At 39.8% G+C, this 16,671-nt stretch overlaps 6 protein-coding genes across 6 annotated transcripts; 5 read left to right on the top strand and 1 right to left on the bottom strand.

Annotated features, from left to right (window-relative positions):
* Positions 1 to 2,971: 2,971 nt before the first annotated feature.
* LOC147920304 (uncharacterized) lies at positions 2,972 to 8,467 on the top strand. Its single transcript, XM_087502057.1, has one exon. The coding sequence runs from the start codon at positions 3,278 to 3,280 to the stop codon at positions 4,433 to 4,435; it is 1,158 nt and encodes a 385-aa protein (XP_087358183.1). The 5' UTR covers positions 2,972 to 3,277; the 3' UTR covers positions 4,436 to 8,467.
* Positions 4,441 to 5,289, top strand: LOC147920305 (uncharacterized). Its single transcript, XM_087501005.1, has one exon. It carries the CDS (start codon positions 4,441 to 4,443, stop codon positions 5,287 to 5,289), a length of 849 nt encoding a protein of 282 aa, XP_087357131.1.
* Positions 8,468 to 8,889: 422 nt separating the features above from the next.
* Positions 8,890 to 9,801, top strand: LOC147920303 (uncharacterized). Its single transcript, XM_087501004.1, has 2 exons — positions 8,890 to 9,120; positions 9,211 to 9,801. Exons 1-2 carry the CDS (start codon positions 8,890 to 8,892, stop codon positions 9,799 to 9,801), a joined length of 822 nt encoding a protein of 273 aa, XP_087357130.1.
* Positions 9,802 to 10,489: 688 nt separating this feature from the next.
* On the top strand, positions 10,490 to 13,031 carry LOC104765534 (acetate/butyrate--CoA ligase AAE7, peroxisomal). The gene is made up of 3 exons (XM_010489261.3): positions 10,490 to 11,056; positions 11,312 to 11,902; positions 11,968 to 13,031. The coding sequence occupies exons 1-3, from the start codon at positions 10,835 to 10,837 to the stop codon at positions 12,862 to 12,864; spliced, it is 1,710 nt and encodes a 569-aa protein (XP_010487563.1). The 5' UTR covers positions 10,490 to 10,834; the 3' UTR covers positions 12,865 to 13,031.
* LOC104765533 (protein LURP-one-related 13) lies at positions 13,017 to 14,009 on the bottom strand. Its single transcript, XM_010489260.3, has 2 exons — positions 13,693 to 14,009; positions 13,017 to 13,578 (listed from the first exon to the last, which is right to left on the bottom strand). Exons 1-2 carry the CDS (start codon positions 13,921 to 13,923, stop codon positions 13,237 to 13,239), a joined length of 573 nt encoding a protein of 190 aa, XP_010487562.1. The 5' UTR covers positions 13,924 to 14,009; the 3' UTR covers positions 13,017 to 13,236.
* LOC104765532 (putative pentatricopeptide repeat-containing protein At3g16890, mitochondrial) lies at positions 13,915 to 16,541 on the top strand. Its single transcript, XM_010489259.3, has one exon. It carries the CDS (start codon positions 14,171 to 14,173, stop codon positions 16,133 to 16,135), a length of 1,965 nt encoding a protein of 654 aa, XP_010487561.1. The 5' UTR covers positions 13,915 to 14,170; the 3' UTR covers positions 16,136 to 16,541.
* The last annotated feature ends 130 nt before the right edge of the window (positions 16,542 to 16,671 follow it).

Here is a 16,671-nt window from a genome sequence, read left to right as displayed (position 1 = left end):
TAAAAGTGTCACCAATCCCACCAATTCCACTCTTATTTAATCCGCAATACACCGCAGGACAATATTTGGTGATTTAACCCGCAGTACACCGCGGGATAAATTTGTTACTCAAACGATGTTGTGTCATTAAAACGGAATAAGTCCTACAGTCACCAAACATCTATTAAAATGGATTTTGAGATTTTTATGGGATTAATCATTTAATGCATAGAGTTGTTTTAGGAACAAACAGAATATATATATATATATATATATATATATATATATATATATTTTCAACCTTTGTATGACAATAAATGTTTAAAATTAGGTTGGTTTAAATAGATCCATTAATTGACTTTTTACAAATGTTATTTTAGGAAAATCTGTAGGGGTTAATAGATGTTGTAAAGATATTTATGGCAATGAACGTATCAAATTAGGTCGTTTTAAATAGTTCATTAATTGAGTTTCTACGAAATGTTATTTTAGGAAATTGATAGGGGTTAATGTTGTAAATAAAACAAAGTAATTAAGAAAAACTAAAAAGGCATAACACAAAATGTACTTCAAAAATGTTAATATAGATTAGGTAGATAAGAGAAAAAGAAAGAACAATTCGAAAAAAATGATACCCCGAAAATATATTCGGTATTTCCCAAATTTTTTATAAAATTTATTGCATAGAGTGAACAAAAAAGCTCCCAGGCACGGGAACCGAAACCCCTTTCTCAACCATGTCTTCCGGTGCCGGTGAGACCTCTGTTCGTCGGCGTCGGGGGGGGGGGGGGGTGACAAATCTGTTTAACTCTTTTGCTACTTACCTAAGCTTTGCTCTGTTCTTTTTCTCTATCTCTAACCTCTCTCCCCCTAAAAATCCAAGCGAAATTCTCCAAGAACTCTTCTGCTCCAAGGGTTACTTTACCGACGGAAGAGTTAATCGGTACTCTACAAGCTCTGATCTGAACCAGATCTCGGATGCATATCCGCTCGTGAACCCTACTTCAGAAGCTTCAAAACAGTCCAGCCGCTTCTCATCTCATACATCTGAGCAAGACTTCATCACTACATCTTTTGGCTCTAGATCTGGACTAGCATCGGCACCACCATTGTCTCCTTCCCACCGGATTTCGTTGATGGCAAGAGCTTCTCTTGGATCATCAGATGTGCTTTCTCCAGTGGGAACGCCGACGGCACACGGCGAGCTTATAAGCTGGCGGATGGTCCAACAAGGTGCCTCATCGCCGCACGCCACTCCGATCCTTCAGAACGGCGGCGAATCTTGCTCTCTTCTCCCAACCGTACCAACCCTAGGGTTTACTCGGATGGACCTCAATTATCCTTGTGGCCCATTAACCCTTCTGTGGCCCATATCCAGGTCTGAAATTTCAACTGCTCTGATTAGCTTTTCTCAGATTCGTGTTTGCTTGATAATGGAGAGAAAGGTCTCCCACTCGGTCATAGGAACTCTGTTTCTAGGGAAGACTAGCTTAATCAATCCTCAAAACCATATGAATATTGCACTCTATTTATCACCGGATATAAGTCTAAGGTTGTAGCTTTGTGGAGTCTTGATTATTATCTGTTATGATGCGTATCAAGCCACTACCCCTTTTCCCGACCTTGAACCGAGTATGAACCCACACATATCCGAGGTCGATAAGTTTATATCAAGCTCACCCTCTTTAGCACCCATTACTTCTGTTTGGTCAAGTCGAGGGCTCCTCGGTAACTGAACATTGGCGTCTTTAGAATGGTTTGATAAATTTATGCGTCGAGGACATTTTATTAGCTCTGGTCGGATGTTTGCAATGTGTAGCTATACGTATGAACCTGAACCGACTGAATTGTCGAACCCGCTGCTTATACCCCTTGAACCCATTCCCCACCTATCACCACTAGATCTTAAGCTTGGGTCTATTGTTAACTCTCAAGGACAAACTGACTACAAGCTTTGTGTGGATTTCCTTAACCTCTATGGCGTTAAGCTTCATGTAAGGGAGGACCCACCTGTTTTGTTACAGTTTGATACCCATTCTCTGCAAAACCCGATTGTAGCTTGATCTAGTATCATGAGGTCTGTTTCTAAAAGTTTGAAGGACTATGTATCTATGCTCATGAACCCTCTCCTGTTGACAAGAAGCCCTGCAACTGTTTCCCCTGTGGAACACCTTTCTACAAGCTCGAATGCGTTGTATGCTAGAGCCATTTATGACCAATCTTTGGTTGAGGATTTCGTGAAGCATGGCTTTAAAGACGAGTCCACATTGGTTCCAATAGATTTCTCAAATATTGTAAAAATTGTTCAAGTTGAAAATCCCTTTGATAAGTTCATAAAGCTCTTATCCCTGTTTTGTTTATGTTAAATCTTGTTGTAAAACTCACGTAGGATCCAGTTTAATTGAAAGCATTTGATTGACAAAAAAAAAAAAAAAAGAGAAAAAGAAAGAAGGCCGTAAAGACGAACGATTCAAGAAATATTAGAGTTGTTTGGTCTACCTACGTACGTTATTCTTTCTTTATCTAGTTAAGTAGTAGGCTTTCCCGATCAGATCTAGTCAGGTCAAATCTAGTAGAGCTCTTGGTATTTTTTTAATGTGATCGATGGATAAGGATATAGAAAAAATGCTTTCTGGGTAAGATAGATAATGTTTAAGCGCCAGTTTTGGTAAGAGAACGTGGTGACAAAATTGTAGCTAAACGGTGTACAAACAAAATAGCCATTGAGACATGGGATTTATATATATATAGTTTTACTTATTTTTTTCTGTGATTTATATATAGACCATGGGAGTTTACGAATATGAAATAAATTGAGACAATCCACTTACTTTCGATTTCTATAATTTTATCACAATAAGTGAGCAATATATATTGCTATTAGTCAAACAATATCGAGACCAGCAAAATGGCAAATTAATAATAAACATGTTTTTTATTAACTAAATGATACGAATATATTGAGATTTATTATTGCTATCTTGTTAATTTTGTATACATTAAAAGAAAATAGATGATCGAACTAAAAGATAAACTCTGTTCTCTCTCCTAGCTGGTGAAAAGCTTTGATCTTTCGTTGTCGTCGATAACGCCGCCGTCCCAATTTCATGTGGGCTTAAGGACTTCTCTCTCGGTTTTCGATTACTGAGCAGAGCAATTACCGGAGATATCAACGTATTCTGTCCGGTTTCAAACAATTACAAATTCTGGGTTGCCACTTCAAGATTTCAGTTTCTTTTCGGTTAGTTCCTTCTATATTTGTTGGGTTCTGTTTTTTTCTTTTGCTTCCGTAGACATTATGGAGAAACATCTGGAACAATATCTCCAAGAAATGTCAATTGAGGGAGAAATCGATAAACCTCTGTTGTTATCTAATCAACCTAAGTTCAGTGCCTCTGAAAGAAATCAGAAAAGCATACTCGGTCGTTTTTTGAATCCTGATAATCAGAGAATGACAAATTGGATCTTAGAGATGCCTACGATTTGGAGATTATATGACAGGGTTAGAGGAATAGCTTTATCAAAAGATCGTTTCCAGTTCATTTTCAAGTATGAAGAAGATATAAAAGAGATTTTAAAGACTGGAGTTTGGACTCAAGATGATTGGGGAGTAGTTATGGATAGATGGGTTGAAGATCCTCCTCCTGATTTTCTGATGTTCTTACCGGTTTGGATTAGACTTCCTAATATACCTGTGAACCACTACACCAAGGACACTATCTCCGAAATCGCTGCGTGTGTCGGGCAGATATTAGAAGTGCCTTTTGATGAGAAAGAAGCACAAAGCAGAGATTATGTGCGAGCAAGGGTATTTCTTGATCTTTCGAAGGGTTTGAGAAATTTCAAAGAGTTACAACTTCCTAATGGTGATCTTGTTAAGATTGGAATTGATTATGAGAGAGTTCGCAAAAGGTGTTTTCAATGCCAACGGTTGACTCATGATAAATCTAGGTGCCCTTTTGTCCAAGCAGTACAGGATCACCGTCTTGCGGCTGACTTATCAGGTAGTACAAACGAGATATCTAAAGGCAAGGAGGTTACTGCTTCTGGAAATGCATCGTTGTATGCAGGCTACTCTTCATCAAAACTTCTATCGGATGCAATCAAAGCTGACAGGTTGATAAAGAAGAGCTCGGTTTTAGAGGTTCCTATTCAATACTTAGCTCCTGATGCTTTCTTCTATTGCCCATCCTCAAACTTTTGTGCGGGTAGTTCAGAAGCGAGCTCTTCAAAAGGTGTCCAGCAGGGGATATCTTCATCGAAAAGGCCTCGACCTTGGTTGAAAAACAACAAAGATAGAAAAGGTAAGAATCTGAAAACTATGGAGTCAGATTCGGACAATAACTTGGATATTTCAGGAAAAAGGATGGTTAAGGAAAAAGGTAAAGGGTTGGCCAAAGGTCTCCAGAGAGACAAAGATACGGTGGTTCCTGGTGAACTGCCGCAAGATCAATAGATATAATGTGCTGGAATGTTCAAGGGCTGGGGAACCCTTGGACAATTCGACATCTCAAGGAAATGAGAAAAACTCATTTCCCTGACATCTTATTCCTCATGGAGATGAAAAACTCAATCGCTTTTTTGGAAAAGGTTCAAGGTTGGCTAGGCTATAGTAACCTCAAAACTGTTGAGCCGGTAGGATGTAGTGGTGGTTTAGCTCTTTTTTGGAAAGAAAATATAGATATTAAGTTTCTGATGATAGACAAGAACCTTATCGATTTGAAAGTTTCTAGTGGTTCAAAGGAATGGTTTGTTTCATGTGTATATGGGAATCCGATTACTGGTCTTCGTGCACTAGTTTGGGATAAAATTTCAGAGTTTTGTTTGTTAAGAAAAGAAGCTTGGTGTATGCTTGGGGATTTTAATGCCATTCTATCCAATGGTGAAAAATTGGGTGGACCTGTGAGAGAACTAAGCTCTTTTCATCCTTTTAGAAGTTTTCTTGATAATTGTGACATGGCTGAACTTGGTAGCTCTGGAAATGGTTTTACTTGGGGAGGAGTTAGAAATAAACAATGGATTCAGTGTAGACTTGATCTGTGCTTTGGGAATCCTGTCTGGTTCCATCTATTCCCAAACAGTCATCAGTGGTTCCTGGAGAAATTAGGATCAGACCACAAACCGGTTTTGGTCAAATTTACAAGTGACAAGGAAGGTTTCAGAAATCAGTTCTGGTTTGATAAAAGATGGGCTGAGGATCCTTCTATATTGGAAGTAATACAGAACGCTTGGAATGAATCGAGTACTCTAGGTACTGAAGGCTCAGTTATGGATAGAATTGAGAACTGCAGAAAGGCTATTGGCAGCTAGAAGAAAACAGTATGGTCTAATTCAGAGATCAGGATTAAAAGATTAAGAAAAGAGCTGACAACTCAAGATGAAGCTTTGAATCCGAACTTCCGAAGAATAAACGCGATCAAAAGAGACCTTGTTGTAGCTTTTCGTGAAGAAAAAATCTACTGGAGACAAAAGAGTACAGAGAAATGGCTTCTTGAAGGAGATATGAACACAAAAAAATTTCAAGCATCTGTGAAAGCTGCTAGAATGAAAAACTATTTACCTTTCATCATAGATGTCAATGGGATAGAACAGTTTGGTGAACAGAAGAAGGGTGAAGTTGCGGTTAAGTATTTCTCTGAACTTTTCACTTCTTCAGCAACGTCGCAGGTTAGTGAACTTCTGTATAACTTTCAGCCCAGAGTTTCATCCTGTATGAATCAAGAACTCTCAAAGGAAATTTCAATTTCTGAGATCCGACAAGCTGCTTTTTCAATTAGTAGTGAGAGTGCTCCAGGGTCAGATGGTCTCACTGGTTTCTTCTTCAAAAAGTTTTGGTCAGTTCTTCATGATCAGGTGAATAAGGAGGTGAAAAAGTTTTTTGCCACTGGGAACCTTCCTAAGGAATGGAATCATACGCTTTTATGTCTAATTCCCAAGATTCAAGCTCCAAAAAGAATGACGGATCTCAAGCCTATCAGTCTGTGCTCAGTGGTTTATAAGATTGTCTCAAAAATTCTGGTGCACAGGTTGAAAAAACATTTATCTAACATAGTCTCTCCCACTCAAGCTGCTTTTGTCTCAGAAAGACTGATTTCAGATAATATTTTGATTGCCCATGAAATTGTTCACAGTCTTCATACGATTCCAAGCATTTCTCAAGAGTTTATGATGGTAAAAACTGACATGTCAAAAGCATACGATCGGGTAGAATGGAGATTTTTGAAAGACATACTTAAAGCTCTTGGATTTCAGGAACGGTGGATTGCTTGGGTTATGGGATGTGTAACCTCGGTGAATTATTCAGTAGTGGTTAACGGTGAATCCTATGGATTAATCAAACCTGAAAGAGGAATCAGACAGGGTGATCCTCTTTCCCCTTTTTTGTTTGTGCTCTGTACTGAAGCTCTGGTCCACCTTTTCAATCAAGCTGCTAGTCAAGGTAAAATCTCTGGTATTCAATTTCATCATTTTGGACCAGCAATCAATCATCTATTATTTGCAGATGATAGTCTATTTATCCGTAAAGCTAATAGAGATCAATGTGCTGAGATGATAAGTTGTTTACAGAAATATGAAAGGATATCTGGGCAAATGATTAATAAAAAAAAATCAGCAATTACTTTTGGAACTAAGACAGATCAGAATGATTGGAGCTGGATAAAAGAAAAATCAGGGATTGACTTAGAAGGTGGTGCAGGCAAACACCTAGGTCTTCCTGAATGTTTAAGTGGCTCAAAACAACAGCTTTTGGGATTCATAAAGGATAGGTTACATGCAAGGCTAACTGGTTGGTATGCCAAGAATCTGTCTCAAGGAGGGAAAGAAACTCTTCTAAAATCTGTTGCGATGGCTTTACCGGTCTATGCCATGTCATGCTATAAGCTTCCTAAGGGTACGATCAAGAAATTGGTTTCAGTAATGATGGATTTTTGGTGGATCAATAATCAAGATCAAAAGAAGATCCATTGGCTGAGCTATGAGAAATTGACTTTGCCTAAAGAGTTTGGAGGATTTGGTTTTAAAGACTTGGAAATTTTTAACCAAGCTTTGCTAGCAAAACAAGCTTGGAGGCTTCTTCATAAATCTGATTGTCTTTTCTCAAGATTTTTGAAAAGTAGATACTTTGCTTGTTGTGATTTTCTAGATGCCCCTGTAGGGAGAAGTCCATCGTATGGATGAAGAAGTATTTTGTTTGGCAAAGATCTCCTTACTAAAGGTCTGAAGAGGGTTATAGGAAATGGGAAAAACACTCATGTATGGATAGACAGCTGGTTATTTGATGGTACTGCTAAAAGACCTGTTGGAATTCACTCCCTGATGAATATTAAACTGCAAGTTGCAGATCTTTTCAATCATCATTCAGGCGTGTGGAATGATAATCTCTTACGTAGTCTGTTTCACCAATACGAGATTCAAAGCATTAAGGCTATAAAACCGAGGATAGGTTACAATGATTCATACTGCTGGGGTGAAACTACAAATGGAATCTATTCTGTAAGTTCGGGTTACTCTATGATGTTTCGGCTTAGAAAAAAAAGAAATTCGTGCATCTGCAGAAGCTCGACCTTCTAGAAATCCGGTGCTACTAGCTTGCTGGAATGTGGCAACATCTCCAAAAAATCGTATCTTTTTGTGGAAAGCTCTTAATGGAGCTCTTGCAGTTACTGAAAGACTGAGAACAAGAGCAATACGGGTTTTTTTATGGTTGCATGTTATGTGGAGCAGAGATTGAATCTATCAATCATATACTTTTTCTTTGCCCTTTTGCTCGACAAGTTTGGGCCCTGTCTAACATTCCTTCTCCGTTTTTGGTTTTTGGCAACTCAGAATTTGCGAATATGTATCATTTTTTCAGTCTGGAAAATAGGGAGACATCCTTTGATGAGCGTAAGTCTGCTTTTGCGTGGATCTTGTGGCATCTATGGAAAAACAGAAATAAATTGTTATTTGAGGGTATCAGTGTGTCTCTGCTTGAAAATTGGTTCAAAAAGCTTGGAATGATACTTCAGAATGGTATTCAGTTCATAGTCCTGACTCCCTAATCAAGAAAAATAACTTTGCTCAAGATGAAAGGTGGAATCCTCCTTTAATTGGTGAGGTAAAATGTAATATTGGCTTCTCTTGGTCCAAAAGGTCTTCTATGTCCGGAGCTTCTTGGGTGGTGAGAGATCATTTTGGAAATGTCATCTTCCACAATAGAAGATCTTTTGCATTTGTTAACTCTACCTTTCAAGCTAAAGTTATCAGTTGGGAGTGGGCCTTGGAAAGTATGGCAAGTTTGCATTTGGAAAATGTGACTTTTGGGGCTTCCACTTTGGAAATTATACAAGCTATGCACAATCCTACGCTCTGGCCAGCAATTGTAAGTTATATTGAGCCTCTTATTCTCTACGGTAGAGAAAAACCGAACTGATTTCTTCTTTATGAACCACCTAAGTGTAACATTGCTACCAGTGTTACTTTGGATATGAGAATGTCATCCTATGTTGCTCGTGGTTTCCCTTTTTGGTTAAAAGGTCTCTTTGAGAACGATCAGAGATTGCTTTCTTTTTCTTTTAACTAGCTATCTCCCTCTGTTACCTTGCCTAAGTTGTTGTGGTTTTTTACCCTTGTTTGTTTTTATCGCTAGAGCTAAATTTTGGTTTTGGTCGTTCATAGTTACATTGGGTGTTCCTGAAACTTCCCAGAAAAAAAAAAATGAGAAGACTTTTTGGTTTTCTGAGCGGTGATTATATTGTTATAATCATTTTTCTTTGGGTTGCTCTCCCTTTTGTCTTCATTGACTTTTCTAATCTTATCAGATAAAATCTAGGCTTTCTTTACTTTCTCCTTTTACCAAAGTATTACTATATATTACCTCCTCTCGTTTTTCTTCTTATGTAACTCTCCTTCACTGTTACACCTTGTCGTATGGCTGACGATCTGTGGAATGATTTACAATATATGGTTCTGGGACGAGATGACCCAGAATTGTTTATCCCCCACGTAGCTTATGCTGGTGTTTTAGCTAGAAACAGGGTGAGCTTGATTGGGCGTCCTCTGAATACGGATGAGCAAGAGCTTAGGCGTGTGATCCTTGCTTTGCCCAACTCTTGGGGTCTTTCTGCGAGGGTTCATGGTCGGGTGTTGGATGATAGATATGTACAGTTTTGATTCCGTTCGGAGTCTGACTTAAAAGCTGTGCTCAGAAGGGGTCCTTGGTTGTTTAATAACTGGTTTGTTGCTCTGCAGAGATGGGAAGACTTTCCGGCAGATGACTTCCTCACCTTTATTGACCTCTGGGTCCAAGTAAGAGGGGAAGGGGCCATGATTGGCTTTGAGTATGAGAAACTCATCAGGATCTGCACCAATTGTTGTCGTATCAACCATGACTCTAATCATTGCCCATATCTTGCTCCCCCGATCTATCACGAGGATTGTTTAGAGTTTCCTGTAGCTCCTATAGCTCCCGTTCGGGAAGAAGGTGAGGGTTCCAATCATCACTGCGCTCACGAAGAAAATCAATCTGACCAAAGCTCCCAGTTATCCTCCTACTCACCCATCTCACAACCACCGAGACCTGTTAACCCTGCACCGAACCTGGAGGAATTCCTTGCTGTTCATCATCTTCAAAGAGGTCCTTCCTCGAGTTCAGAATCTCTAAAAGTCTCTCCTGACTCCAAAAGAACTACGGGAAGGAAAGCAAAAGGCAAGTATGAAATTGGGGAGAGCTCTAAGCGCAAGAAAGGAAAACAGATACTAATGGAGCCTGCAAGAAATACTCGCCAATGCATAAAGGATCCAGGAGTGAGGTTCTATCCGGTTAATCAGGATCCTCCATGAAGGTTTCTAATCTCAGAGAATTATCTGACTTTTCTCTCTGAGATTCTACTTTTTGGTTTATGGTTTTTAGTATGCTTAAATAATAGTCCCCACTCTTTAGGTTAAGAATGTGGATGTTAGTTACACTAGTTGGTGTGTCCTGGAATTGGTTTTTTGGTGAAGGATCAAGGTCAATGAAGAAATTCATGAAGACCTAGTGGGAATCCTTTTGCAGACGAGGAGATGGTGTAGGAGAATCGATCATTACTCTTGCTCATGATGTATACATTAAGACTAGGTACAATGATCTTCATTGTATGAGAGGCCTTAATGAGAGGTGATGCCGATGAGCCTACTGCACTATCTTCTAACTAATTTTAAAGCTTATGTTGTAACTTAATGTACTTGGCTATCAAGCTTGTTGTAATAACTTTGAATCTCCAAAATGGTTTCTCCATTGATGGATGATGCTGTAGTTTGATAGCATATATAAAAGGAACTTTTTGGAAAAAAAAAATAGATGCGTTATAATTTGTTGATAATTAAGAAATTGTGAATCAAAACACAAACTAATCTCCAACACATATAATAAACACGTGATACTCTTGCCATTTTCTTCCTTGTAGAATAGTGGCCACTAATATATTTTTTAAAATTCAAATTATAGAAATAGAATCACTCTTAATTCTTTTTTTTTTTTTGATAGATTGGATTACCATCATCATAAATAGAATAGAAAAAAAAAATCCAATAAAAAACCTTTCCATTTGATCAGTAAGAGTCACAGCCTGATCCTCAGTTTTGCATCGACGACCTTACAAATGTTGTTCGGTTCAAATTAATTTTGGGTATTTTTTTGTCCGGTCCGCTAACAAAATTAAAACCGGGGAAAAAACATCAAAACGACACGTGGCAATTACACACTCCTTCCTCCTCTTCTTACTACCAACCTTTACGACTTCTTCATCAACGTCTTTGTGATTGGGTTCTCCACTCTCTCCAGATTTGAATAAACAAACAAACCCCAAAAAAAAATATTGAGAGAGAGTCGGATATGGCGGCAACGAAGTGGCGTGACATCGACGATCTTCCCAAGATTCAGGCTAACTACACGGCGTTGACGCCGCTTTGGTTCTTAGACAGGGCTGCGGCGGTTCATCCGACGCGAAAATCTGTGATTCACGGATCTCGGGAGTACACGTGGCGTCAGACTTATGAACGGTGTCGTCGACTCGCCTCCACTCTCGCCGATCGATCAATCGGCCCCGGTTCCACGGTAATCGCTCTTTTGCTCTTTTCCAGAACCTCCTGTGGATTCTTTGGTGTAGGTGTTGGACTCTAGCTGATATGTTATTTTCCTATAACACCGAATCATTTTGATTTTAAACAAAATCAAATATTTTCGATTGTTTCCATAATTGAAGAAATTAATTACTGTAGATTTTGTCTAATCTTTCATATAGAATCTTTGTTGTGGAATCATATAACGAATCTGTGTTGTAATATGATGGCCCGTTTGCATTGTTTTCAGGTGGCTATTATTGCACCAAACATTCCAGCAATGTACGAAGCTCATTTCGGAGTACCAATGTGTGGAGCCGTTCTGAATTGTGTTAACATCCGTCTCAATGCTCCAACAATAGCTTTCCTTCTCGGTCACTCACAGAGCGCTGTTATAATGGTGGATCAAGAGTTCTTTACTCTGGCGGAGGATTCTTTGAGAGTTATGGAGGAGAAAGCTGGAAGCAGTTTCAAACGCCCACTTTTAATTGTTATAGGTGATCACACCTGTCCTCCCGAGTCGCTTAACCGTGCTTTGTCGAAAGGAGCCATAGAATATGAGGATTTTCTTGGGACTGGAGACCCGAACTATGAGTGGCAGCCACCGGTTGATGAGTGGCAGAGCATCGCTCTTGGTTACACCTCGGGAACAACTGCCAGCCCGAAAGGAGTGGTGCTTCACCATCGAGGAGCATATTTAATGGCTATGAGTAATCCACTCATTTGGGGAATGCAAGAAGGTCCTGTTTACTTGTGGACTCTCCCAATGTTCCATTGCAACGGTTGGTGTTTCCCTTGGTCCCTTGCTGTGCTATCCGGTACAAGCATCTGTCTCCGTCAGGTAGTCATTTCACTTATGAAAGAAGTTTACATAAATCAGAAGTCCTGATTATATTTTGGTTTCAGGTCACGGCTAAGGAAGTGTATTCAAGCATAGCCAAGTACAAGGTAACCCATTTCTGTGCAGCGCCTGTGGTCCTCAACACTATTGTTAATGCTCCTCAGGAGGATACTATCCTTCCTCTTCCCCATACAGTCCATGTCATGACCGCAGGAGCTGCTCCTCCACCTTCTGTTCTCTTCTCCATGAGCCAGAAGGGCTTCCGAGTCGCTCACACCTATGGGCTTTCCGAGACTTACGGTCCTTCCACCGTGTGCGCTTGGAAACCTGAGTGGGATTCCCTCCCTCCTGAGACTCAGGCCAAGCTCAATGCCCGCCAAGGTGTCCGCTATACCGGGATGGAGCAGCTTGACGTCATCGACACTCTGACCGGAAAACCTGTTCCTGCAGACGGGAAAACCGCTGGAGAGATAGTTTTCCGAGGGAACATGGTGATGAAAGGCTATCTAAAGAATCCAGAAGCAAACAAAGAGACTTTTGCTGGCGGATGGTTCCACTCAGGGGATATCGCTGTGAAACATCCGGACAACTATATCGAGATCAAGGACAGGTCAAAGGACATTATAATCTCTGGCGGTGAGAATATAAGCAGTGTCGAGGTCGAAAACGTAGTGTACCATCACCCAGCGGTTCTTGAAGCCTCTGTTGTGGCCAGGCCAGACGAGCGATGGCAAGAATCTCCTTGTGCATTTGTAACACTTAAGAGCGGTTACGAGAAGCAAGACCAGAATAAGTTGGCTCAGGATATAATGAGATTCTGCCGGGAGAAGCTTCCGGCGTATTGGGTCCCAAAGTCAGTGGTGTTTGGGCCATTACCAAAGACGGCTACTGGAAAAATTCAGAAGCATATTCTGAGGACTAAGGCTAAAGAGATGGGACCGGTACCAAGGAGCAGGTTATAGGAAGTGATAAAAACTCATAAGGACATCATTTTGAAAATAAGGTGTTTTTATGTTTTGTGGAACGTTGTCTTTGTATACTTTCATATGATAACAGAGAATTTCCAAATTGTTTTGTTTTCATTGTCAACTTTTTTTTGTTTATAAATAAATCATTGCCCTTTGCAACAGTAATTTTTCTCACATGGAAATCGAAACAATGGTGCAAAGTATCATAAGACAATTGAGAGATACACATGTAAACACACAAAAATATAATAACACACATTGGCCTGGCCAGGAAGGTGACAGACACACACACACACACACACATTTACAGATAGACAATGTAAAATTGTCAACTCTTTCTCTCAAGGCTCAAACTAATAGTAGTAATCAAACCCCAGCCCCAACCATATTAATGAGGTCAAATATAAAGATAAGTGTAACAATAAAAGCGTGATCAATATTAGGGTATATTGTAGCCACTAATCTCTTGTCTCCTTCGTGTACCTGAGCGATGATTTTGGTAGAGTCTCCAACATAGACTGTACATGCACGTTTCATAAACCGGCCTTTAATAGTGAAATCACAAGACGCTTCCCTGGTCTGGTTATGTTTCAAGAATACTTCAACTCTTGTCTTCAATTGAATCGTCGAAGATCTTTTAACCGTGAAGATCTTATCATCCAAATCATTTCCCCTATACACTTGCCATCGATCGTGCTTACTAGTCACCTTCATATACAAGGCATAACCAAGAATCAACAGACTCATGAAAAAACCGACCGGTTAACACAATCAAGAAAATATTCATAGTAATCAAGAGTAAAGAAAAACTAAATAGTTAACCTTCATTTTCATGGTGAGAATGGGAGAGTCATTAGGATCAAGCAAAATTCTTTTGTTGTGGAGACCAAAGAGAGGCGTTTTGACTTTGAAAACTTTGTTCCCGGTGGTGTCCTTCACTGTATCTCCGGTGATGATAAGATCTAACGTTTGAGGACGAACAAACTCAGATCCTACGAGCGGTGGTAGTGGTATCGTGTTGCTGCTGCTGCTAGTGGGATCTTGTTTTGCCATTTATTGTTTTGTTTGTTTCAAAAGAGATGACATTTATCAAAGCTCGAATTTTATTGATCTTTTCATTGGTCGTCACATGACTTTTTCTGAAACTTAAAAAATACTTACGAAATTAAATTCGAACTCGTTGGTGTGTAAACGACATCGTTTAAGGAATATCGTCTTCAGGTTTAGAGAAACCAAAAACAATGTTTTCACTTTCACTTAGCTCCGTTCTGGTCACTCTCGAGAACCGTACAGTTCTGACATGAGAGGCTTTGCTTCTTCAGCATCTAGAGTAGCAGCGGCGGCAGCGAAACCTGCCAAATCCTTAAACCCCAAACCCTCACAAACCCTAAATTTCTCAGGTAAACCCACAAATCCACTGAACCAGCGTTACATCTCGCAAGTCATAGAGAGAAAAGATTGGTTTGTGCTCCTGAATCAAGAATTCACCACACATCGAATTGGATTAAACACTCGATTCGTCATCAGCGTTTTGCAGAATCAAGACAACCCATTACACTCCCTGCGGTTTTACCTCTGGGTCTCCAACTTCGACCCGGTTTACGCCAAGGATCAGTCTCTAAAGAACGTTCTAGGGAACGCACTTTTCCGTAAAGGTCCTTTATTGCTGTCTATGGAATTGCTTAAGGAGATTAGAGAATCAGGGTATCGGATTACAGACGAGTTGATGTGTGTTTTGATCGGAAGCTGGGGAAAACTAGGTTTAGCTAAGTACTGTAATGATGTGTTTGCTCAGATATCTTTTCTTGGGATGAAACCAAGTACAAGGCTTTACAACGCTGTGATTGATGCGTTGGTGAAGTCTAATTCACTTGATTTGGCTTACCTGAAGTTTCAGCAGATGCGTAGTGATGGTTGTAAACCGGATAGGTTTACTTATAATATACTCATCCATGGTGTTTGCAAGAAAGGTGTGGTTGATGAGGCGATTCGATTGGTTAAACAGATGGAACGAGAAGGGAACAGACCTAATGTGTTTACATACACGATTTTGATCGACGGGTTTTTGATAGCAGGGAGGGTAGAGGAGGCGTTGAAGCAGTTGGAGATTATGCGGGAGAGGAATTTGAATCCTAATGAAGCTACAGTCAGAACTTTGGTTCATGGGGTTTTCCGTTGCTTGCCTCCCTGTGAAGCATTTGAGGTTTTGCTTGTGTTTATGGAGAAAGACTCAAACTTGCAAAGAGTAGGTTATGATACTGTGTTGTATTGTCTTTCAAACAACTCGATGGCTAAAGAGACTGCTCTGTTCTTGAGGAAAACAGGTGAGCGAGGTTATGTTACTGATAGCTCAACGTTTAATGCTGCAATGAATTGTCTTTTAAAAGGGTATGATCTTGTTGAGACGTGTGGGATATTTGATGGTTTTGTCAGCCGTGGAGTTAAGCCAGGATTCAACTGTTATCTTGTTGTAGTTCAAGCTCTGTTGAATGCTCATATGTTCTCTGAAGGTGACAGGTATTTAAAACAAATGGGTGTTGAAGGGCTTTTATCAAGTGTGTATACTTATAATGCGGTAATCGACTGTGTCTGCAAGGCTCGACGGATAGACCGTGCAGCTATGTTCTTAACAGAGATGGAGGATAGAGGTATTTCTCCGAATCTTGTAACTTTCAATACCTTTCTGAGCGGTTATAGCGTGAGAGGGGATGTAAAGAAGGTTCACGGTGTACTAGAGAAGCTTCTTGAACATGGTTGCAAACCAGACGTGATCACTTTTAGTTTGATCATAAACTGTCTTTGCCGAGCAAAAGAAATCAAAGATGCATTTGATTGTTTCAAGGAGATGCTGGAATGGGGGATTGAGCCTAACGAGATCACGTACAATATCTTGATTCGCTCCTCTTGTTCTACTGGAGATATTGGTAGATCAGTGAAGCTGTTTGCGAAGATGAAGGAAAACGGGTTAAGTCCAGACCTTTATGCGTGCAATGCGATTATTCAGAGTTTTTGCAGGATGAGAAAGGTTAAGAAGGCTGAGGATTTTCTTAAAACAATGTTGAAGATTGGTTTGAAACCAGATAACTTTACATACAGCACTCTCATCAAAGCTCTAAGTGAATCTGGAAGAGAGAGTGAAGCAAGAGATATGTTCAGTTCAATGGAAAGACATGGATGTGTTCCAGATTCATATACTAAGCGTCTTGTTGAAGAACTTGACCTGAGACAAAGTGGACTCTCGAGAAAAACCGTGTCAGCCTCATAGAAATCTAATCCTCGGGAGTTTGAATACCCGATGAAGGCTTAGGGACCAGAAAAGTGGGTTCTTTCGTTTGGAAAAATGTCTGAGAAAGAACCCGATCTTGGCCATGGTTTGTCTCTTTGATGCAGACGCAAGAGAAACAGAAGATAAGCGCAAATGCAAAACAGAGTATTAAGTTTTGTTCTTTTGATTGATCAAAGCTTTATCTTTTTGAGCCCGAGAAAGTGGCGGCAATGGTAGTGGCAGTTGATTGGTACTTGACAGTCAAAGTGCAAAATATTTTTGTATGTTTAACACTAGATGCAGATGGCTCGTCCCTAAATATATACCCTTACCGTGTAAAAGTGCTAAAAGTTTAGGAGACAACAGGTTTTTTGGCCAGATTATATATTGACATGAGTATTGAATAGTTTTGTTGTTTCCATCTCAAGCTAGTATTATACAACATGCATGAATGCTTTATCAATCATCTACTTGCTCTTGTTTAAGCTACTGATATATACTTGAACTCGAGAGATGACTCAAATTGGTCTTTTTCA

Source organism: Camelina sativa, chromosome 19 (genome assembly GCF_030686135.1).
Source record: "Camelina sativa cultivar CO46 ecotype springtype chromosome 19, ASM3068613v1".
NCBI classification, from domain to species: Eukaryota; Viridiplantae; Streptophyta; class Magnoliopsida; order Brassicales; family Brassicaceae; genus Camelina; species Camelina sativa.
Note: the sequence above shows the minus strand (reverse complement) of the source record. Positions and strands in the feature narration are given on the sequence as shown.

Excerpts from the sequence above, each read along its gene's own strand:
- LOC104765533 (XM_010489260.3), bottom strand. The coding sequence starts at position 13,923 with ATGGCAAAACAAGATCCCACTAGCAGCAGCAGCAACACGATACCACTA. Across the intron at positions 13,579-13,692 it reads TTCTCACCATGAAAATGAAG|GTGACTAGTAAGCACGATCG; the intron begins GTTAACTATTTA and ends TTGTATATGAAG.
- LOC104765532 (XM_010489259.3), top strand. The coding sequence starts at position 14,171 with ATGAGAGGCTTTGCTTCTTCAGCATCTAGAGTAGCAGCGGCGGCAGCG.
- LOC147920303 (XM_087501004.1), top strand. The coding sequence starts at position 8,890 with ATGGCTGACGATCTGTGGAATGATTTACAATATATGGTTCTGGGACGA. Across the intron at positions 9,121-9,210 it reads GGGTGTTGGATGATAGATAT|AGATGGGAAGACTTTCCGGC; the intron begins GTACAGTTTTGA and ends GTTGCTCTGCAG.
- LOC104765534 (XM_010489261.3), top strand. The coding sequence starts at position 10,835 with ATGGCGGCAACGAAGTGGCGTGACATCGACGATCTTCCCAAGATTCAG. Across the intron at positions 11,057-11,311 it reads CAATCGGCCCCGGTTCCACG|GTGGCTATTATTGCACCAAA; the intron begins GTAATCGCTCTT and ends CATTGTTTTCAG. Across the intron at positions 11,903-11,967 it reads CAAGCATCTGTCTCCGTCAG|GTCACGGCTAAGGAAGTGTA; the intron begins GTAGTCATTTCA and ends TTTTGGTTTCAG.
- LOC147920304 (XM_087502057.1), top strand. The coding sequence starts at position 3,278 with ATGGAGAAACATCTGGAACAATATCTCCAAGAAATGTCAATTGAGGGA.
- LOC147920305 (XM_087501005.1), top strand. The coding sequence starts at position 4,441 with ATGTGCTGGAATGTTCAAGGGCTGGGGAACCCTTGGACAATTCGACAT.